The sequence below is a fragment of the Pseudochaenichthys georgianus genome, chromosome 10, assembly GCF_902827115.2.
Source record: "Pseudochaenichthys georgianus chromosome 10, fPseGeo1.2, whole genome shotgun sequence".
Taxonomy (NCBI): Eukaryota; Metazoa; Chordata; class Actinopteri; order Perciformes; family Channichthyidae; genus Pseudochaenichthys; species Pseudochaenichthys georgianus.
Window position 1 is genome coordinate 23,050,659 of NC_047512.1, and position 23,324 is coordinate 23,073,982.

The 23,324-nt window shown below is 44.5% G+C and overlaps 1 protein-coding gene across 2 annotated transcripts in view; it reads left to right on the forward strand.

The window, feature by feature from the left end:
- The first annotated feature begins 200 nt into the window (after positions 1–200).
- LOC117454267 (A disintegrin and metalloproteinase with thrombospondin motifs 2-like) overlaps positions 201–23,324 on the forward strand; it is a 128,088-nt gene continuing 104,964 nt past the window's right edge. For both annotated transcript variants that reach the window (XM_034093439.1, XM_034093440.1), the window contains exons 1-2: positions 201–419; positions 2,072–2,481. In XM_034093439.1, the coding sequence (XP_033949330.1) occupies positions 332–419; positions 2,072–2,481 (498 nt within the window). In that variant the 5' untranslated portion in view covers positions 201–331. The remainder of the gene's footprint in view (positions 420–2,071; positions 2,482–23,324) is intronic.

The following is a 23,324-nucleotide window of genomic DNA, read 5'->3' on the forward strand; positions in this document are numbered from 1 at the left end:
TCGGGGAGTTGTCAGAGCACTAAAGCTGAGAGTGGGGGGGCATTGTGAGTGAGGAGTTGAGAGAAAACGAGACATAGATGAGGAAAGAGAGGAGGAGAGTTGAGTGAGAGTGTGTGAGTGGGAGAGAGAGAGTAAGAGAGAGAGAGAGACCTCGGCAGAGAGGAGGAGAGAGAGAGGGGAGGAGAGCTCCGTCTCTCCCGGTGCACTTGGCAGTCTAGTTGCGGGCTGCTGTGCTGTTGCTGTCGTGGCGTGGCTGGTCGCGCCAGGCGGGGAACTTCACCACACTGGAGCCCGGAGTCCCACTCTCTCACCTGCGCAGTTCGGAGCTGCCATGGGTCTCTCGCATGGATTTACTGTCCTAATTATTCTACCGGCCTTTCTGCTGCACACCAGCGGCCTTTACATCGCCAGTAGCGTTGGTACGTACAGTAGGCTACAATTTAACGTGGTCAGTGTTTATGTTGTTCTACGTATCTGCTGATCTCTTATCTGTCCGGGCTCTTCGTGCGCTCTCTGGAAGTCTGAAGCTCAACGAAACGGCAAAAACACTGTCCGGTTTATCCTGCTTGGGTTTAATGTTGGCATGCTTTTTGCAGCTTTTGCAAACAACATTGAAGGAAGCATTTGCAACTTCTGTGCGTCCTGCTGTGGTGTTTGAATGGTCTTCCCCTCCGCCGTGCAAGCAGTGTTGTGATTTTCTTTCTCCCACTATGGGGATAATGTTATCTGGAGTGTAAAAGGGCATCAGATGCACGGGTTTACTGTCGGGTTTTGCAGGGAAGTAGCCTAACATTATCTGATTCTGCCGCTGTCGCATCTATCGATCTCTCACAGGACGCTGGAGTCGGATGTCAGCCTATTGATCACACTATTATCAAATCATCCCTTTGACAGCTGGGGCTCAAGAAATATTAACAGCGTGTGTTAGGTTTTATCAGTCTGCAAACTTTAAATTAAATCTGACAGTTAAATAACCAAATAATAATAATAATACAATATCAAGTGCATGCGAGGACCACAAATAAGCTGTTAGCATAACTCTCTGTGTCTCTCTGTTTCTGATGGAATTGACACCTTTAAGTGCCCTGTGTGTGTTTATGTGTGTGTATTATGTATGTATGTATGTGTGTGTGTGTGTGTGTGTGTGTGTGTGTGTGTGTGTGTGTGTGTGTGTGTGTGTGGTGTGTGTGTGTGTGTGTGTGTGTGTGTGTGTGTGTGTGTGTGTGTGTGTGTGTGTGTGTCAGGTCGCTTAAAAAAAATGCACGTGTTGTCACTGTCACATGAAATGTTGTTTAATCCAAGGCAATGTCGGACGCATACATTTACTTTAGGTGTCATTAGTGCATTATTTATCACGTATTTAAAGATTATAATGATAATGATGACAGGATAAGCATGTGGATCATGGCCTATTTATTAAAAGCGCGTTTTAGGATAATTTGTTTTCCTTTTTATATTCATTTAGTGTAGAGGTTATTGAAATCACTTCTCTCGGATCGAGCAGCCTGACGGTGAGAAAACAGCGTGAGAAAGCCGCAATTAGCACCTTGATCTTGTACTGGCTTTCCTGTTGACGGTAGAAGGGCACAGAAGGTGTCAGGAGCGCAGCGCGCACTGCTGAGGCTGCGTTTCCAAACGCGCACTGCCGAGCACCGGGGTCGCCTCTGGGTTCATGGGTGGGGCTGTGCTCCTGTGTGCGCGTGTGTTTGCGCGTGCGTGTGTGTTAAAGGTTACTGCTTATATTTTGTTGTTGTGTGTGTTTCCTGTGACGCAGAATAAGGAATACATAATTCCATGGCATGCTTGACATTTCTCTAATCCTTTATTTTTCCGCCTTACCTCTTTTCCCACCCCCCTATGCCCACTCCACTCATGATTCCTCATTTTCTCCATCCTGTGGTTGACTTCTCTTATCTTAAAACTCCAATGTTCTTCCTTCCTCCTGTTTTCCACATTTTCCAATCTTCTTACTCAACCAAAATAACAATCTCTCTCACCTGTCCCGCTCTAATGCTCTCCTGTCTCTCCCACTTCCCTCCCACTTCCCTCCCCTTTATATTCCTGTTCCCAGACTCCCTGCAGCATGTCCTGGGGGAGTATGGACTGGTGAGGCCGATCAGTGTGGACGCAGAGGGCCGCTTCCTGTCACATGCCGTCTCGGCTGGCCACATGGCAGGAGGGCAGTCCCGTAGGCGCCGGAAGAGGGAGGTAGGAGTAGGCAATGATGAGTGGGAAGGACCAAAAGGAGAGCCAGGGGCCTTTCAGGGAAGGCTTTACTACAACGTCACAATCTTTGGCCGGGAGTTCCATCTGCGCCTGCGCCACAATGCCAGGCTGGTGGCCCCCGGAGCCAAGATGGAGTGGCATGATGACAGCGACAGTGCCCGGCACTCTGAGCCTCTCCACGATGAATGCTTGTACGTTGGGGACATCGCAGACACACCAGAAGCATCTGTTGCTATCAGCAACTGTGACGGCCTGGTGAGTGGACAACCTGTGTTACCTGTTATCTGTCAGATGCTGTAGTGTTCACTAAGCTCGCTGTGGACAGAAGGACATGAGGGCATACAAGAGAGCAGAGGATGCTAGCTGTTTTGCAGGGAGGAATGCTGTGTATAAAAAGGCAAGAGATTGTTGCCCTTTGACCCCTGTCCTCCTTGGTCAGTCTTTCAGGTTAACTTCACAGCTCAGAGTCCTAAGAGGCTGAAGTGGGTAAATACCTAGAGTTATTTTTTCATCACTCTGGTGTGCAGGTAAAAGGGTGATGGTATTATTAAAGGATTCATCTGATTGTCCATGGATAAGTTAATATGCTTGTCCTTTTCACTAGACATGAATGCTGAAGGACTGGACAAATAGCAGACACAAAAACAGCATTTGAATTGAGGTTGCCACTGTAACATATTTTGGTTGTACAACAGTTGTTCAAAGAGCCTGAATTGTAAATGCTTTTAAAAGAGCTGACGATGAATAGAGGATGGGAAAAGAGATGGCAAACAGTTGGTGAATGGCCGTCAGCAAGAGAGGGAAGTGAGACATTGGCCGTGTGAAGAATGTGCACTGCTGAGATGAGAGGATGCAGAAAGATGAAGACCAGTGTGCCCGAGGAAGAGGTGGAAGCGACAAGTGAGAGAGATAAGCCGCAGGGGGGGAAAGGCCAGTAAATAGGAGTAAAAATGGGCAAAATGATGTGTACAGGGAATGAGGGGAGGAGTTCCTCTCATTAGGAAAAGTGTTAATTAGTCATCCAAATCAGCCCACCACTGGAACTGAGTAGCAGCGACTGGATCCGTTTAGGGTTGAGGACACAGGGGACAGAGCAGCTGAGAGCAGGCAGGGAGCCAGGCACAGGCCTGACATGCCCACTTAGCCTGACACCAGCCGGCAGCAACTCACTGCCGCTTGCTTCAGCCTGTCGTTCCAAGGCCTATTGGCAATTTCTAGGAAAGGTTGCTCAAAGTGTTATAGATAACAGATCGTCCCAGTCTGACTGCACTGCAAGGCATGCCAGGATTTTTAAGGATAAGGACACGCTTTCAAGTCTGTCTTACATCAAATGATACTCATGCCTTTGTGAACTGTATGTGTTGTGTTGGTTAGTCATCCTTCCCATCCATATTGAAATTCTCAATGTGACTCATATTAAATAGATGGGACACAGCATCCTCAGTCTTTCTTATCTGCATAAATGCATTCTTAAAGGTAACCTATAGAGTTTTTTGTCCAGTGGTTGTGCGTTGAAACAATGTGTTCAATGTTGTTTCAATCATGCACTAGGATGGACACACATGCATATATTCATAGTTTCGTGAATCAAGTTGGTATCTTAGATGATTGTCTTTTAATCACAAATTCTCTTTTTTTTTCACCGTCTTTCAACCATTTTTCAAACAGAAAATTGAAAAATAATAAAAAGGGCCAAAAGAGATTATGAGCATTGTTTCTAATAAATGCTAACAAATATGTACCTATCATTTTAATAAATCATGTTTCTTTAGGCTGTTTTAAAATGTAATCTCTTATCATTTGATTGTGACTGCTGATGAGTAAAATAATATTGTCACAATGCAAATGTACAAGACAAACATTATTGACATCTGCGCTGTCATAGCCACACCAAATAATCACACAACCCTTGTAATTATCACATTAGTGCTGTCCACTTATATTTAATTTGTTTCTCCACGCCCCTGAACAACTCATGTCATTACTAATCAATTCTTACAGCCTCCTTAGGCAAGGAACACAGCCAAGCTCTGTCAGACTCTGCCTATCAGCTCTGCCCACATCTGCCTGTTCAAATCCAGCAGAGCCACATAGTCCCGCCCTGTCCCGCTGTGCCCCTTCCTCAGTGACCCGGCCACCTGGTCGGAGCCTTTTCTGCCCTGGGTTGCCATTTCCAGCCAAGAACCTCTTCCTGGCTGCAATCCAGGGTGTGTGATGAGGGGAAGAAGAGAAAGCAAGCGGAGACAGGGCCAGATAGGGTTCAAACCAAAATACAAGAAAATAACAATAAAGAGGCAAAGGAGGGGAACATAAAGAGGGCAAAGAGTATAGATTTCAACAAGTAACAAATGACCAGAATAAATAAGAGAGCACGAGGGAGCGCATGGCAAAAATGAACATCTTTGAATGGACAAATGACCTTTGGAGGGAATTGGATTTATGTGAACAGAAGCTGTGATCAGCTGGTTAGTTTTCTGGATGGTTGAAAGGAAGGCAGCACACTGTGTGTGTGTGTCCTACATCAGTGCAGTGCTGATGAAATTAACTGCCGCTGAGACTGTGCGTTTGTGTGTGCTGAGTGCAGAATAGCATGAATCAAACAAAAATAAAATCTCATAAGCTTGGGAGGTTTCCACTTCATATGTGAATGTTTGGGTGTGCAGTGTCTGTGAACAAATATTGGTTTGAATGCTTCCTTGTAGATGGCTGAATTCTATTTAGCTGCTTTGGTTTTAGGGTCCTTGTTTTGTGCATGCTGGGTCAAATCATTCTAATATTCTTATCAACAATTTTCCCATGTGTCAAACAGCAGCTGCGAAAAACACTTTGTCAATAGTTTATTATGTACAAATGCTGTAGTACAATGCATGGGCGTCGCAGCCATTATATGAGGGTGGGACAAGTCCCCCCCACTTTTTCAAATGATTAGTTTAGACCCCCTCACTTTTACCATGTGGAAAGTCCGTGAATCGGCCTATCCCACTCGCCGCACTTTGTAGAGCGCTGTGTCAGTGCTTCACTATCAAATCCATTCCACTTGCTTATTGAGAGAATGCCCAAATCAATGAAACTCCGTACCATGTTTTCACTGCTACTTTGTACCAAGGTAGATTCTCCCATAGCGCGCGCATGTTCAATGAGTGTTGTTATAGTTGGACAGCTCAGATCTGTTGTATGAAGCGATGCCGGTAGCAGAGGTAAGTGTTCAGGAAATGGTTAATACAGTGAAAATCAAAGCTGACGATCTCTTGGTTTGATATGTTTTCTCCCCCAGACAACATGGACATAAGAAACAATTTCAAAGAAGAGGAAAGTAAGTCATCAGCTGGTAGCAGTTAATCAGTTAACAGTGATGGCGGCGGCGGCAAAAGCGTCTCACTTCTGGAGAGGAGTTTCGTCTTTATGTCATGACAGAGATACAAATACTGAATAGTTTACTTGAGAAAAGGCATCGAAATGCCAGGTTACTAGTATTTATCATGTAAACAGGGAACATGAATAAATCGATCTCTCTGTGCTCATGTAAACACCATGATGTACATGTAGAGACGCAGTCAGTGTGTTTGACTGGAGCCTCTAGTTCGATGAGAGATTATTTTCTGAGTTCTTTAACTTCGGTACTCTCTCTCACAATGATAATGTGCATTATGTTTTAATTATACTTCTTATCATTCAGAAGCTTTTTGTGTGTTGTTTATGTTTTTACTGAGTCCGTATAGGCCATTTCCATCCCAGTATCAGTTAACTATTTATTTTCTGTGCTCATTACATAGACTAGCTAATATTCTACTGCTTGGGACTTTGAGTCTTCAAAATGTCCAATGTCCCAGACTGGGACTTACTTTAGAGTCAGTTATATTTACATTCAGTATGACTTGTTATGATTCAATGTGAAGAGTATCCTGCTCAATCAATAATGATCACTTCACCACCTCTCTTGACATCTAGGCGCTTGAGAGTGAGTCAGAGGCAGAACACAGGGACAGTGGAGAGAGGTCCGTTGCTGAGGTGAGTGATGAAAGGGATATGACAGTTTAGAGTAAATTGTGATGTGGACTCTCATCCCAGAATTGTAAGGAAATCAGTGGGGATATTGAACAGGAAACATTTCAGTCAAGGGGCATCATATGACCAATATAGACAGAAGAGCAACATTTATTTGAACATGTAAGTCAATGATTACCATTCCTAGGTGAACTTAACATCAGTATGGAGTCAGATCAGTCTCAATATTAATAAATGCTCACAGAAGGATTCACAACTGTATTTTGCGATTTATATATAAATGACTCTCCACAACAATATCTCTCAATGCACTCACAAATATTTATTGTTGTATATAAATGTACAAAAAATGGGCATTTTAAACTGCTTTTTATTAATTCAAAGACGGCTCTGAATTAATAATCAAATATGTTTCCTTTCTTTCTACTGGATGAAATTACAAAATGTCACCCATCATTTCCCTCATGCTAGTATAGCCACATAAAAGTATCAAACCACCTGCTTAAAATGCACCAGAATACAGGAAATCTATTTTTTTTTTAGTGGTGGAGGATCCCCCACACCCCCCGTTAAAAATGTCCCCCCCACATTCAGGATTGCTTCCTACGCCCCATGGTACAATGATATAAAGGGTTTGAAGTGATGAAAATTTTCGCGGATCATGTTTTTGGTCTAACACTAAGTTCCTCCTCTGCTATATTGATGCAAAGTGAAGGGCGGCTTGCCTGTTGGATACAGGCCTAAAGTTCATTAATTATCAGATGTGTTTCTGATAACTTTACTGTTATTTAACAACATTCCGTTAATGTTCATTTTAGCCTTAAAGGTAATGAAACCTTTCAGAACCCAATGTTATTTTCGTAATGCTTTGGGATGAATAAGGTGTGAAATTCTGAAAAAAGGTAATATCTTCTCAGGGCTGTATTTTGAGACTCACCTGCGAGGATGAATTCAGATTTTCTGAGTGGATTTTAAGACATCACAGAACGTACCAAGATCTTCAATTCCTGAACTTCCATGTGATCACATACAGGCATGTACAGTATGTGTGTGTCTGAACCTCTGTCCCCACTTGTGGCCTTTCCTTCAGCCTCACCTACAGTATTTGTTCAGGGATGTGGGGGATGTTAGCTGTGTTGGCCTTGATTTTGTACACATGTGGGTGTGAGGTCAGGTGCATTCATGTGTGTGTCTTATGTGGAATGTTGAGTGTCAGCAGAGCTACTGCTTTTCTCTTTTCTAGAAGAAACTGAGACATAGTGATGGGAATTACAAAATTAGTGCCATTTCATTTCTCCTTGCTCAATAATTCGTTATAATAATAATGAGTTAAGTGGGGACTGTCACACTGTACACCAGGGCTATTCAATTAGTTTGGAATGGGGCCGGTTAATGAAAATGATCCAAAGCAAGGGGCCGGGGAAAAGATGGCTTGAAATATGAGCAATCATATTAAGAGCTTCAGATACAGTAAATACTACAACAGCATAGTGGAATGCATATATTGTGTTTAATTAAATCAACAACATAGCCCCAAGGCCTTTATAGATCTTAATGGCACGTTCAGAACTCAGTAGGCCTACATGTGAAGCTAACTTAACCATCAACATCATTTAATTTGATTTAATTTAGGTGAAATGATCTAATCATTCACGCAGAGATGTGGAGAACATTATACTCCAAGGGCCAGTAAATATCACCCTGGGGCCAATTGAATAGCCCTGCTGTACACAGTGTGCTTACAATGCTGTCACACTCACTCAGGGATGCTTTCATTTTCACTTTGGAATTTCACTATTTCTCATTGAATACATTTTGAGAAACATGCCTATTTAAGGTTTTTTGGCATTGATATAAAAGTAAGTACTTCTATTGGTTATTAATCATGTTAACTACCAGAGTCAGAACATGTTCTTATGTTCACAGTCATGATTTAACAAGGTGAAGAAACACAGATTCTGTGGATAGCGATTAGTTTTAGATATGAGCAGTGCAATAGTCTTAAATATCCTTAAATTACCCCCAATGTAATTAACAGAAAAATACAGTCATAATGTTTAAGCTGTTAATTAAAATAATTAACATACTTTACCTGTTGACACATTCACATCAACACATACTCTGATTGCAGTGCTGCACGTCCACACATCTCTAATTCCTGTGTGAGGCTTCCTGTCGTCCAGCCGGGCCGCAGCACCTGAGATAATCAGTGAGATCTGACAAATGGTAGGGCAGCCTCAGGTTACCGTGGGAACAGAGGGTCACACAGGTCTGTGGAGCTGATAGGCGTGCATGCAGATCAGAAATGAGATCCAGCTGGATGAGAAGTGATCTTCATGGCCCACACTTTGTAACAGAGGAAGTGCGTTGCCCCAAATTTGAGGGTTTACTCCTAAAATCCAGGTGCGTGCACACCTGGAAGACAGATAGGACACGTGTTGATACAGCTGCACACCTTTGCTAAAGTGGGAATGCTGAAAACACACAGCATTTACAGATACTGTAGCCCCAGATATGTGGACCATATTTACCTCACTATATGACAAAAACCTGTGCACACATTTCCCTCCGTGTCTCCACCTCTCTTTTCCCTCGCTCTTGCTCAGTCTTGTGTTTCTTGGCCAGCAGCGGAAGCAGCAAGCAGGAGAGCTCTCCTAATGATGGTATTAAAGAGTCAGGAAAATGACAGAGAAAGAGAGAAAAAGAATGTGGCAGACAGCTTTTTGCTCCCCAACACCCACAGTTTCCAAGCTACGGCAAAAAAAGAAAGAGACAGCAAGAGACGGTGTTCCTTTAGTGAGCAGTCTTTGTCTGTTTTTAGCTGCAGCTCTGCTCCCAAGTGTTGATCAGACACCTGGTGTTGAGGGTTCAGGGTATTGCCAAGAAGCTACACCTATATCTTACTAACTAGGTGATGTTTTATGCCTGCTCTTTGCATGGTATGGGCATCATCATATTTTTAAGGTAATTATCCCTGATCCTGTAGAGGTGTTGCCCTTTGTATTTTCTGATATTTATATATGGCTGCGTGCTTCAGTCGGTTCATGTGTGTTATTAGTGCACAGCAGGAATGCTGGAAGGCGGCAGTGTTATTTTGGTGTTTTCAGTGAAAGGATTTAACAACAAGGAGAAATGCCAAAGCATTGACAGGTGTTTTGTTTATTTTCTTTCAGTGGGTGGCTGCTCGATGGCACTTTTTTGCCAATACTAAAAATATTTGTTTACATATTAATTTAATACAATTAGGTTGTTATTGTGAAATGTATTTAATTAGGGAGGTTGTAAAGCTACTTAACATTACAGAGCCACTAAACACGCGTGCAGGCTATGCACACACACTGTACACCCAGTGCTGTGCCAGCAGAGGGCTTAATCATGGGAGAGTGTTGACAGGGGGGCCGGCCAATCACAGTTACAGCCCCAGAACTACACTAAATGCCAGCGGCACCAACGCGTGTCGTGCCAGCCCTGCTCCTTGAATACACTCAGTCATTACCTCCACATTAAGAGTCAATAGAGAAGGCAGGCCTGCAGGCGGAGCCAACTCATCCATCCATTCTGCCAGCCCGGCACTTTAGCTTGGTCAGGCGTGGTAGCTCAGTGGGCCCTACAGTGTGTTATTCCACCCCGGGTCACACGATAAGCAGCTCTCAACTGTAATCAGCTCAAATTGAAATGATGACATCAATTACAGCACGGCACACAGCTGTTATTGACCCCGGCACTCACTAGCAGTGTAGAGTGGGCTGTGTGTAGGAAAAAACAAGTGGAGGGGTGATGGTTGAGGATCGCATGCTGGAACCTTATGGCTAGAGGGAGGGCCGGGTGTGGAGAGGCTGCTGAGGCTTTGTATGAATGGAGACAGCGAGAGCGTTCTCGGTATCTGATTGCAGGTTCCACCCTGCAGCGTAGCTCCATTCAAACACACAATTATTCAATCGAGAGCTATTATCAGACAGAGAGAGAAATGGAGAGAGAGAGGGAGAGAGAGCAAGAGAGAGAGTCAGACAGAGAGTGGGCCCATTCTGAGGAACACTATACAGAGCAAAGGAGTGCTTTTACCAGAGCTGTGATTACTGCCGCTCACTCAGTGCACTTAACCAGCCCCCTTGACTCTCTTTCGTCTCGCTCTCTGTCATTCACGTAGTGCTGCCTCACAGCACATGGTTTGTTTGAGTGGTTGAAATAACAGCATTCATTCGAGGAAATGGAGCAGTGGAACCCCAATGATTATAGGGGAACACCTCTGTGATGTCACGATAACAGCAGGCTGTTTTGATACTTAAAATGGCTCCAACACCCTGGAATGATGCAGCATATACTATAGATAGTCTCCAGGAGAGACGGGATAACCCAGTGTACAGGATGTCATGGCGATATCAGAGACCGGGGCTTGAGTGTTTAACAGATCAATGACCAGTGCATAGTCATTGCTCCTTATTTTGGTGTTTACACATGCAGTGTCTTTTGCAAAAAAAGAGGGGTGAAGTGGAATAACAGATGGTGTACAGTAGGGATTAATTAGTTATCTTCTCAGCCAGTCACACAACTTATTTCATACCCTTTTTAAAAAGCAGTCACAACCGCACATACTGAAAATGACTCTACCTCTTTCCAATTAAAGGTGAGTGCAGATTCCACTAGCTGAACAACTATGAAGTCTGAGAGGTCAAGGTAATAACTAAGGTGTGATTATAGGAAAGGAAGACTTCAAGTATTTGAGGTTTATGTTTTTGTGAATAGCGTGCTTACACAATGCTCCAAACATGCTGTGGCTTTCATCTCATGATTGCCATGTACATAACTCTCGATACAGATGTGCCTAGAGGATAGAATACACAAAATGAATGACAACAGTTATCTGCAGGATAAATGGCATAAACTAAGTAATACAATACAAAAAGATATCTACCAAGCATTATTGGATTTTTTCTTTTTGCAGTCAGTCACTGTGCCTGTCAGTCAATCAGTCAGCCAGCGAGTCCCACAGGCCACAAGGCCGAGCAGAAAACTAATCGATGCTAGCAACATCAGCGTTTCTCCAGCTAACAGGCCCCAGCAGCCTCCGTGGAGGATCCTGGAGACGGAGCGAGACATGGTCCAACGTGTTCCAGCGAGCTAACAGCCCTGTCTGCCGGCCCACCCCTGGCTGACCCGGCACATGTCTCCGGTGGCCACGGCGCTTTCCCTCCCAGCCGCCACACAGGTGGCTTTGTACTCTTAAAGTTTTCCCCACACAATCCTCACAAACAAAACACAACATGAGAGAGAGCAAGGATGAGAGAGAAAGAAGGGAGCGAGGGAGGGAGGGAGGGTAGGTGGAGGGAAACGATAGGAACACAAAGAGGGGGAGGAAGAGCGCGGTGGAATCTTAATGTGCCCAAACCCGAACAAGAACAACTGCAGCATCATAACCGTCGCCACCTGCTCAGTCAGGAGGGATGGAGAATTGAGACAGAGAGGGAGGGAGGACTCTTCTTGATTTGCATAAAGAATTTCACTTTCTATTGTCTCTTTCTCTCCGCTAAGGTCAGTTGTCTGCTTCCAGAAGCTAGTGCACTTATTTGACTGATCATGGATATTTAATGTTAGTCGGTTGCTTTCCCTGTATGAGTGCATACTTAAACCCCCTACACTTTAGAAATATGTGCACATTTAGTCCCAGCCTGATCTAATTACTGTAGTTGTATTTGTTCTTCCTCTGGGTTGAGTTGTTTATCTGTCTCGTTAGTATTTTCTGTTTGCTTGTTCCTTAACAAAGCCTGTCTGTCTGTCTGTTTGCATACACTCCATGCTTGCAAATCATTTTTCTTGGCTTTTCATGCAGCAGGCAGCTAAACGGCAAGAATCGCACCTCATAACAGAAACTCACACCCTTCTTATCCTACTAAGGCTGCCTGTTTTTGTTTTCCACAATATAAATAATCACTTTCTGTCTCAGTGTGTTATGTTTAGGGTTTTTTGTCAGTGCATGAGGACCTCTGGAATTGTTAGTTTACCAGCATATGTAATATATTATATAATAATATATTGTATTCTAATAACTGACTCTGTGGGGGCTGAAATGAAGCAGCAGAAACAAAGAAACACATCTAACACTTTGATCACTGTGACTGATCGTCTGCCAGAGAGTACAAGGAACGCTTTGGATACAGCCTTACAATTATGTAATCTGTTGGCCAATATGTAATGGAGACTTTGAGATGACCTTGTCCATGTATAGCTCTGTTAGATTGAGTTACTGTATGGCTGTGCTTCCAAGGTGCCTGATGTTTCTTCTGGTTCAGGGCAGAGCCGAGCACCTTCTCCACATTTGCAACCGCAGGGTGATATAGTTCACAAGAAATATTTATCGCAAAAAAATCCAGCCACTATTCCGTTCATGTCCTTGTAAGATATTTGAGAACCAAACCAATAATTCTATGAGCTTTAAATAATACATATATTTAAAAAGATAGATTATAACAAATCCAATCCTGTCAGTCATATCCCACAGTGTGAAATGTTTACAGTTTATATCTTGAGTCACTTCCATCAGTTAAAATCCCTTTTTTATGACGATGCCAATCAGAATCATATCTTTTTACTTGAGAAAATGTGTGATAAGTAGATACATCCCAGGGATGGTCCTGATTACTGGTGAACATGTAAGTGCCTGCATTGCATTTAAACCAGGTTGCTTCAGACGATTAACGTTCTAGGTTCTATTTGCCGTCTTTGTGGTAGCTATCTTTTCCGTGTTGGACTTTTAATGATGTTGATTGAGACCGTCTCATCTAATGCCTGGCTAAAAGGTGTTTAAAGATGCCATCGTATTGCCACACCATTGTTATCTGCTCTATAAAAAAAAGTACATCCAATCAATACCATACAATATTTGCCCTTATTTATCCTGAAACACTGTGACGGCGAGTTTTGGGTCAGTTTATGAGTATGTGAGTGCTTAACTCATCACCAGTATATTGGTGTTCCTATCTTTCAGTTTTTCTATCCCCCAGGTCTTTCCAGTATCTCATTTAAAATCTCAGGTCTCCTCTTCTATGTTACAGTGTCCTTGACTAAAAGTCATTACTAGATTCTTGTTACTTCCTGCTGCCAGTAGCCAGTCCTGACCTCTGACCTCCTTGGAAAGAGTAAAGATAAACACAGGTCAATAAAGAAGCATGTTTACAGCAAGCTGTGTTCTGCTCCACCTTGTGTATATTTGAGCGTTTGTGTGATGACCGTTGAGGCCCCTACACTGTGATGAATCGGTTTATGTTGCGAGTATGTGGTGCCGTTTGGGTGGCTTAGTACGACAAAGTGCATTAAGGTTCTCCGCTATTAAAATAGCAATGAAGGAGCAAATAATAAAATAGCTCTGCTGTCAGACAGTCTATTAATGGTTATGTTAATGGCCATAGCAAAAATGTTGCATCCTTGTAACACACACACACACACACACACACACACACACAACACACACACACACACCACACACACACACACACACACACACACACACACACACACACACACACACACACACACACACACACACACACACACACACACACACACACACACACACACACAGATGATTGACAGCATCTCTTGGAACACAAAGGCAAATAATTTTTTTCTCAGAAGCGAATCCTTTGCCTCTCTCTTTCACACACACTGAAACTCAGACACAGACACACCAGGGAGAAGGGACTTATTGTCAGGTTGTGCTCCTACTCCACAGTTCATTTCTAATCCTTGTTCTCCCTTTCTGAACCGTCTCCCCACTTTAATCCACACACCTCCACCGCCTTGCAGCTAAACTGTAGTCTAGTAGCGCAACTGGCTACTGACTGCTGCATGTGAGGCAGGCTACACGAGGAATGAGATAAGATTCAAATGACACACACTGCAGAAGAGATACTAATGGAGGAATAGAATAGAAAGGGGTGATGCTCTCCTCTCCTCTCCTCCTCTCCCAGCAGCAGGGTGCATGTTCGCAGGGCGGGTGTGGCTGCAGCTGACTGATGCGATGTGACAGGGCCCTCCTCTGTCTTTTTTGCTGGTGTGTGACAGCGTGAAACCGCCATCCACCCCCGTCTCTTCCTCCCGCTCACCGGTGGCGGAAGAAAAAAAACATTCTGTGCCTAGCTATGTCCTTTTCTGTCTGTTTGCAGAGGGCACGTCGGCCCATATGGAGGTGTGTGTACCTTCTCTATAGCCATATTTTCAATTCAACTCGGCATGAAACACAAGTAACTGTTACGGTGGGTGAAGCAAGCAGGACCCAAATGCAGATTACACTGATATTGCCTTTATTTCAAGGATAACATAATAACTTGGACAAAACAGAACACTCACCGGTGAACTCAGTCGGGCTGACAGCCTAGGAGCACAGCGGAGGACCCGGAAGGGATCTCGGGCGGACGGCCCAGGGGCAAGGCAGAAGCCGAGAAGGGGGACTCGGGCAGACGGCCCGGGGGCAAGGCAGAGTCCAAAGTGGGGGTCTCGGGCGGACGGCCCGGGGGCAAGGCAGAGTCCATGGTGGGGCGAAGGCCACAGCGGGCGAACTCAGGGGGCCGAGCATGAGGGCGAAGGCAGCGGCAGGAAGAGTCAGGGGGCCGGGCCCGAGGGCGAAGACCGCGGCACTCAGGGGGCCGGGCTCGAGGGCGAAGACCAGACAGCTCCGGAGGCCGGGCAGGACCCGGTGTCGGCCGAACAGGAACCGGAGCCGGTGGGACAGGCTTCGGCAGGGTCCCCCACGGAAGAGGACCAGGAGTTTGCAGGACCCCTGGCGAGACAGATGATGGCGGGGCCTCCAACGGAACAGGACAAGGGGTTGGTAGGACCCCCGGCAGAAGAGTTGTCGGCGGGACCCCCAGAGGGACAAGACATAGGATTGGCAGGACCCCCGGCAGGAGAGTAGTCGGCGGGACCTCCAACGGGACTGGACATGGAGCTGGCAGGACCCCCAGCAGAACCTCCAACGGCACAGGACATAGGGTTGGCAGGACCCCCGGCAGAAGAGTAGTCTGCGGGACCCCCAACGGGACAGGACATGGGATTGGCAGGACCCGCGGCAGGAGAGTAGTCGGCGGGACCCCCAACGGGACAGGACATAGGATTGGCAGGACACCCGGCAGGAGAGTAGTCGGCGGGACCCCCAACGGGACAGGACATAGGGTTGGCAGGACCCCCGGCAGGAGAGTAGTCGGCGGGACCCCCAACGGGACAGGACATGGAGCTGGCAGGACCCCCAGCAGAACCTCCAACGGAACAGGACGTTGGCAAGACCCCCGGCAGGAGAGTAGTCGGCGGGACCCCCAACGGGACAGAACATAGAGTTGGCAGGACCCCCGGCAAGAGAGTAGTCGGCGGGACCCCCAACGGGACAGGACATAGGGTTGGCAGGACCCCCGGCAGGAGAGTAGTCGGCGGGACCCCCAACGGGACAGGACATGGAGTTGGCAGGACCCCCAGCAGGACCTCCAACGGCACGGGACATAGGGTTGGCAGGACCCCCGGCAGGAGAGTAGTCGGCGGGACCCCCAACGGGACAGGACATAGAGTTGGCAGGACCCCCGGCAGGAGAGTAGTCGGCGGGACCCCCAACGGGACAGGACATAGGGTTGGCAGGACCCCCGGCAGGAGAGTAGTCGGCGGGACCCCCAATGGGACAGGACATAGGGTTGGCAGGACCCCCGGCAGGAGAGTAGTCGGCGGGACCCCCAACGGGACAGGACATGGAGTTGGCAGGACCCCCAGCAGGATCTCCAACGGCACGGGACATAGGGTTGGCAGAACCCCCGGCAGAAGAGTAGTCGGCGGGACCCCCAACGGGACAGGACGTGGAGTTGGCAGGACCCCCAGCGGAACCTCCAACGGCACTTCAGTAGGGACTTGAGTTGGGACTTGAGTAGGAACTCGAGAGGGGACTCGAGAGGGGTCTCGAGAGAGGGCTTGAGAGAGAACTCGAGAGGTGACTTGAGAGGTGACTTGAGAGGTGACTTGAGAGGGAACTCGAGAGATCACTTGAGAGGGAACTCGAGAGGAGACTTGAGAGGTGACTTGAGAGGGAACTTGAGAGGTGACTTGAGAGGGAACTCAAGAGGGAACTTGAGTTGGGACTAGAGAAGTGACTAGAGGTGGGACTAAGGAAGGGACTAGAGAAGGGACTAGGGAAGGGACTTGAGTTAGGACTCGAGAAGAGAGAAGGAACCAGAGATGGGACTATGGCAGCTGGGGCCAGAGCGGGGTCTGGAACCATGGCTGCTGGGGCCGGGACCATGGCTGCTGGGGCCAGAACTTGGACCGGAACCATGGCTCTTGGGGCTCGGGCTGCTAGCCTGGCCTTGCGACTCCTTCTTTTAGGAGCCGTTTGGAGGCTTCGTGGACCTCCAAAAGCCAGACGAGTTCCAGAGAACGGCTCCTGGGCAGGAGCTGGGGCAGAAGCAAGGGTTGACTCCAAACGGAGCACACCGATGCGTGTGGTGTCATAAAGGGAATTGGGAGGCAGAGAGCTAGCATGCCTGAGGCTAGCATGCAGGGGATAACACAGAGCAGGTAGCCAAAGAAAAGGTAAAATCCAACAACTCCTGCTCAAAAGGATCTGCTGGGCCCATATTTGTTGGGTTCGTACTGTTACGGTGGGTGAAGCAAGCTGAACCCAAATGCAGATTACACTATATTGCCTTTATTTCAAGGATAACATAATAACTTGGACAAAACAGAACACTCACCGGTGACCTCAGTCACAAACAAAAGACGAACCCACACTGAACACAGGAAGAGACAAGACTAAATACAGGGAGCGGTAATCACAAGACGAGAAACAGCCGGGAAGGGGAGGAGAAACACAAGGGCGACAGGTGAACACAATCAGACAATTAGACACACCAGGGAAACTAACGACAGGGGGAAAACACAGGAAGAAGGACCAGACAATACACAAGAGGAAAACATGACGGGGAGAACAGCAAAACACCCAAAACGTGACATAACACAATAACCCTGACAGTATTTGTACCAAACATGACAATATAATAAATAAAGAACAACTGTTCAAATACGAATGTCTTTAAGAGGATTTAATCGATAATCAGCTAAATAAACATTAGTGATGATTAAACATGAGAGGAAACCTATTCCGTTTGATCTGAGTGGAGTTGAATTTAGTGTGGCACTCTTTATTCTTCAAGTATCGATTGGATTTTCATATGACGGGCAAGGTATATGAGATCACATTTATTTCGGAAACTAGGGAATTATGGTTTCTTATTATTCTGGCGTCATACTTTTATTTTCAGAGCGGGCTTGGCTCCCAGGATCTCTTCTGTAGCTGTGTTGTTTTGTTTCCACGGCCACTCTGTGCTGACTTGGCTCAAGGAATTTCTCAGTTAAGGGTCACAATGACCAGGCAGTTTTGCACTGAGTCTACCCTGGTACGCCAAGTACATTCTTCTTTTTCTGTTCCTTTCCATTACCACTGATATTTTGTATGTCTTTTTGTGTGGTTGTGATGTTGAACTGAAGGCTTTCCTGAGGCGGTGAAGTAAACTCCAGGGCCACTTTTCAGAGGGAGTGGGACCATTCACAATGCTCACACACTTATATTAAAGGTCCAAGTTGTGGTATGTGTCAGGGATTGCAGTTTTTATAGCTTCATCCCAGCATGCATTGTTACAAGCTGCTTTTTTACCTCTATTTGCAATTGGTCTTAATTTAAGTTAAGCTAAAGTACTTTGTCAGTAGAAAGTACAGATACGTTAGACTTTACACTACACCCCTTTTAGTCAGCAACCAAATCACAGTTCTATATTTCTGGGATAGAAAATCTAAAGTGTGTCATAGTGTCATAGTATGACTCAACACAATCAGCTCTGAAATTGCCCTTGTTTCGTAGGATTCTCTATTACTCACACCATCTTCCTCGTTGTAGTGTTACTACAGGGTTGTCACTTCCTTTGGTTTCCCGCCTAAAAGATAGAAAGCAAAGTAACCAAATATTTCCTGCATATGAAAGTGAGAAAATAATTACACAAGGGATTTATTTTGAATGTTTTTATGAATTTGTTTTCCATTAGATCTTAGTTATTCACATTTTATTTCTTGATAAGACAACACCGTCCTTTTTTCTCTAAAACTGCAGGATTATTCACTAACTATCCCTAACTAAATGTGTGTTTTGGGACACATGGTAAAGAGGTGCTGCTCAGATTATGTTAATGTTTAGAACCAAAGCAATCTGTGTCTAATGTGCCTTTTTTCTTGCTGTTTCTCCGTCCTCCACTGCCCATCCATCTTTATCTCTCTTTTGCCCTCTCCACGTCCCTGTCCCTCCCTCCCACTACAGAGCGTAGAGGGCATAGCCCCAGCTGAGCCACAAGCTGTTGTTTCCTTACACTAACTGCTCTACCTGCTAATGTGACCAGCAAGCCCACTTTATCAAGTTTACTCTCAAGCTCTGCATGGCGTAAATCTCACAGACGGCTTTGATTCTTTTTTGGTAAAACGATGATGTGAGATGAACACTAACAACCGCACTTGGACTGGCATTCATCATTTTAGGTGAAAACATGTTGATTCAATATGCAGTCTTAGGCGAACAGTTTTGTGATGTTTTTGCATTCCACCCACACAGATTGGTAATGAGGGTATGTGCTCCAAGAATAGACGTACAGAAGTACATTTAGTATTAAAAGAGCATTTTCTGTTATGTACCATCCTCGCAGTATGCTTTTATAGATATATTTTTGAAACACTAAGAATTTTAACAAGCTAAGAATGATTTAAAGAGTCACTTAAGTAGAAGGCGCTAACTAAGACAACTGGAGGGTGCAGGGTCCAAAATGTAGACACAGACTTCTCAGGAACAGTTGTCACTTAGATGCAAATGGCTTTGAAAATGCCTTACCAGAGGGGATGTGTGACTTTAATCTGAAATCCCAACAACAAGCTCTAATTCCTTACTGAGATTCCATTTTGTGTATTTGTTTTATAATAAAGAGAGATAGTTTTGAAGGTGGCTGTCTTTTGTTGTTCTGCTTGGCAGTGGCAGCTCTGGCTCTTCTTCTTATGGCAAACAAACCGCTCCTTGCTGCATTGCTGTGTGCCAGAGTATTTTTGCTGAATGTAAAATGATCTGGCTTTAGATTGTCATAGCACTGGTAATAAACACTTATAAATGGACAAGTATATATATGAACATGTCAGGGTATTTAGATTTTCATAGAGTAATGTTACGCGTTTTATTTCTAAATTAATCTCTATTTTCAGCCGAAGTATGATAGTAAAGATCTCCATTTGTTTAGGGTCGTTTGTTTATTTCTTCTCAAAAGCTGCTGGACGGGGCTGCTGTCTTTGTAAGGCAGCTGTTTTCTGAAGCTCATCTCTCAGTGTCCACAGGAGTACGATGGGTGAGGCGGGGGTTGGGGGGTAATTTGGTTAGGGGAGGTAACTATGAGATATGGCTGAGAGGGAAGCAGGCTTTTTGACACAGCCACTCGCTGGTGCTGTGCTGTGATGTATAATGGCAATACGGGAGAGCTTGCAGAATGACCTGAAACACACACACACACACACACACACACACACACACACACACACACACACACACACACACACACACACACACACACACACACACACACACACACACACACACACACACACACACACACACACACACACACACACACACACACACAGCAAATTGCACACAAATTGAACCTATGGGCTTTCCTTGTACCATATGAACTACCAGGCACAAGCCCCTGTGTGATCTCAGGATTAAGCTATCTGTTTATTTCCCAGTGAAAGAATAACAGGAAAAAGATAAATGTGCAGGACGTCTCTCTGCAAAATGGGATTGAATCCTTTTCCTCAAGGAGCTCAAGCAATCTTTGCGCTCTTTCAGAATATGATAGTTTAAGTGGCTTTCGCACAGCTCAAAGCAGGACCAAAAGGGGGCTGATTTCCTCCCAGACAATGTGGTTCTATAAAATGTGGCTGTTGACTCCGTATACAGGCCTCAGTAATTGGGGGCAATAGAGGAGCTTGGTGTTTCCCCTCCAGATGAAATCTCTGGTTTAGCTCAGACAGGGTGTGAATTACAGTGTCTACTGTATCCCTTAGCTCCGGAAGAGGATGATGCACATGTGTCAGTTTGTGTGTGTGCACATTTGTGCGTGCGTGTTGGTGCAGGAGAGGCAAAGTATTTCTGATGGTTTTTTTGGATGCACAAGCACATATTTATTTATTTTTTGAATGTGATAGGATTCCCATGTGATTGTCAGTATGATAGCTTTTCTGGTCTTTTATTTTTTGCCTGTGGTGACTTTACTCTGAGGGGACTCTGTATAAATGTCTGTCTTTTTCTCTATGTTTGATGGTATGTGTTCATGAGTGAATAGAGATAGCTTTTGATGGGAGGACATGCTTTGCAAGTCTAATGATTAGCGATATCTGTTTTCAACCTGATATGTTGCACTTACAAAAACCTGTGAAGCAGATGCTGTGGTGGGGATGCTGTGTCGATGTGTTAATGTTTTAATTTACACTCACAAATGTTCATTTAATCATTTATGTGGCAGGGACAATGCACAGTAATGAACACTTAAAACATTCAAATGTGTCAAGCGTAACACTGCCAGATTTAGCTTTGAGCTAATTTCCCTCACATAAAACATTTAATAAAATTACATTTTACAAACATAGCAAAAACAAAAAATACATGATATGCAAAAAGTGCAAAAGAGCAAGAGCAGCATACACACGTATTTACCACATGGCAGTACAATATAGCAGCTACGACATATAAAGTGCAAGAAAATATAAAAGAGATACATAAAGTGCAAGAGGAGATACCCCTGTATAAAAGTGCATTTAGCGGTGATTGCACGTCTATTTGTTTCTCAACCACTCTTTTAGTTGACCTTTAAAGCTATTGAGAGAGGGACAATCCCATATCTCAGTTGGGAGGCGGAGAGGACATTTGGTCCGTCTGCGGTGCACTTCACAGTCTCCTCTGGTTTCTGACCTAGTGCAGTGTCCAGTGTGTTTTCTATGGATGAATTCCCCTAAGGGGGAGGGGGGGGCAGTCCATGCAAACATTTATAAAAAAAATACATGCTTTTAAAAGACTTTAAATTGTCAAAACTCAAGCAATTGTGTTTCTCAAGGATGGTACAGTGGTGGGATGAATTTGGCTTTCTGTCAAACACCTGGATAGCTCTCTTGTACAGCTGTTCTATGGGTTTCAGGTTTGTGGCACAAGCAAACGACCCGTTTGTAAAACAGTATTCAATGTGGGATAGCATCATACAGTGGAGGTATGACTTTGCAGCATTGACAGTTAAGAAGGGTCTAATTTGTTTAAAATGTTGCAAGTTGAATTTAACGGTATTGGATACTTTCTTAATATGTTTCTTAAAAGTCAAGTTCGAGTCCAGTATAACTCCAAAATACTTGAAGTGGGAGACTAGTTCTAATTCTGCTCCGTTTAAAAACACATTGGATCCTTCGATTTTGACTGGTCGTTTACTGAACATCATGCAGACTGTTTTTTTTGCATTTAACTGTAAGAAAATGTTGTTCAGCCAGTGTTGAACCTTGTCCAAAGCATTTGAGAGACAAGATGTGATTATTTCAGTATTTTTCCCCTGATGACCGCATCATCGGCATACATGTGTACATTCAAATCAGGACATACATTAGGCAAGTCATTAATGTACAGTACAGAGAAAACAGTAATGGTCCAAGAATGGAACCTTGTGGAACCCCAACAGGGTTGACAAGGTAGGGGGATTTGGTACCGTTGACCAAAACACACTGTTTTCTGTTTGATAAGTAAGACTTAACCCACTGTATTGAATCTGCCGAAAAATTGAAATACGTCAGCTTTGTAAGGAGCACTTGGTGGTCAACAGTGTCAAAAGCCTTCCTGAGATTAAGGAAGACAGCACCTACATATGGGCTCGTGTCCAACATACATTTAACCTTTTCCACAAAGACACAGTTAGCTGTCACCGTGTGTGAGAGAAACTTCTGCTCAGCAATGTTGATGGAAGAACTGGAAGCTGGAGTCCGCACCGTGGAGTGGTGAGCACGAAAACCAAACTGCATTGGGTGGAGTGGAGCGAAACCTTTATCTAAATGTTTGGTGATTAGTTTTGACACCCATTTCTCAGCTATCTTAGAGACACAGGGGAGGATGCTGATTGGTGGACATCATTGCCTTATCCACAGATTTAAAAATCAGTGTCACCGTGGCCACCTTCCATGATGATGGAACTTCCCTTGTGCTAATAGATTGATTTACTAGCATACTAATTGGTTTTATTAGACGGTCAATATTTGTATTTATAAAGTTGGTGTCTAAATCATCTGCATCCCTAGCCTTAGAACCTTTTAACCCTAAGATTATATTTTTTACCTCCACCTCTGTGATTTCCTCCAGGTCAAAAACTGGATGTGTATCCACAGTCAGATGGCAGGAAGAGCTTTGTGATGTCCAGAGCACTATTTATAAAATACTCATTTAGACAGTTGGCCAATACAGCAGGGTCTTTTGTTAGGGCATCATTGATTGATTTTCCTGTTTCTTATGTTTACCTAATAGTTTATTTAGGATTTGCCAAACGTTTTTACTGTTACCTTTCGCACCTTCAATTATATGCAAATGCATGCAGTACAACACATGAGGCTGTGTGAGTACATGTATGTGCTAAACCCTTAACCCTTATTTAATTGCAGTATATAATTGAAAATGATGTTAGGAAAAGCCTTTTAAATTAGTAACATTAGGAATATCAAGAACAATTTAGATAAAACATTTTTATCATTTAAGTAATTTTTCAAGCCAAATTATAGAAGATACAGTTTCCAGCCTCTCACATATTAATATGTGCATCTTTACTCTGTTTTATATCTCAATTAACTAAGTAGCTTCTATTTTTTGCAGTGATAAAACCAGCAGTTTAAGACATCATCTCAAACTGGAAAAGATTTGTCAAATCCTTCACCTTCCACATCCTTATATTTGACCATTAACTGGAAATCTCTAAATTCATAAATGTGCTGCTTTCTCCACTCTTCACTTCTCTCCAAAAACC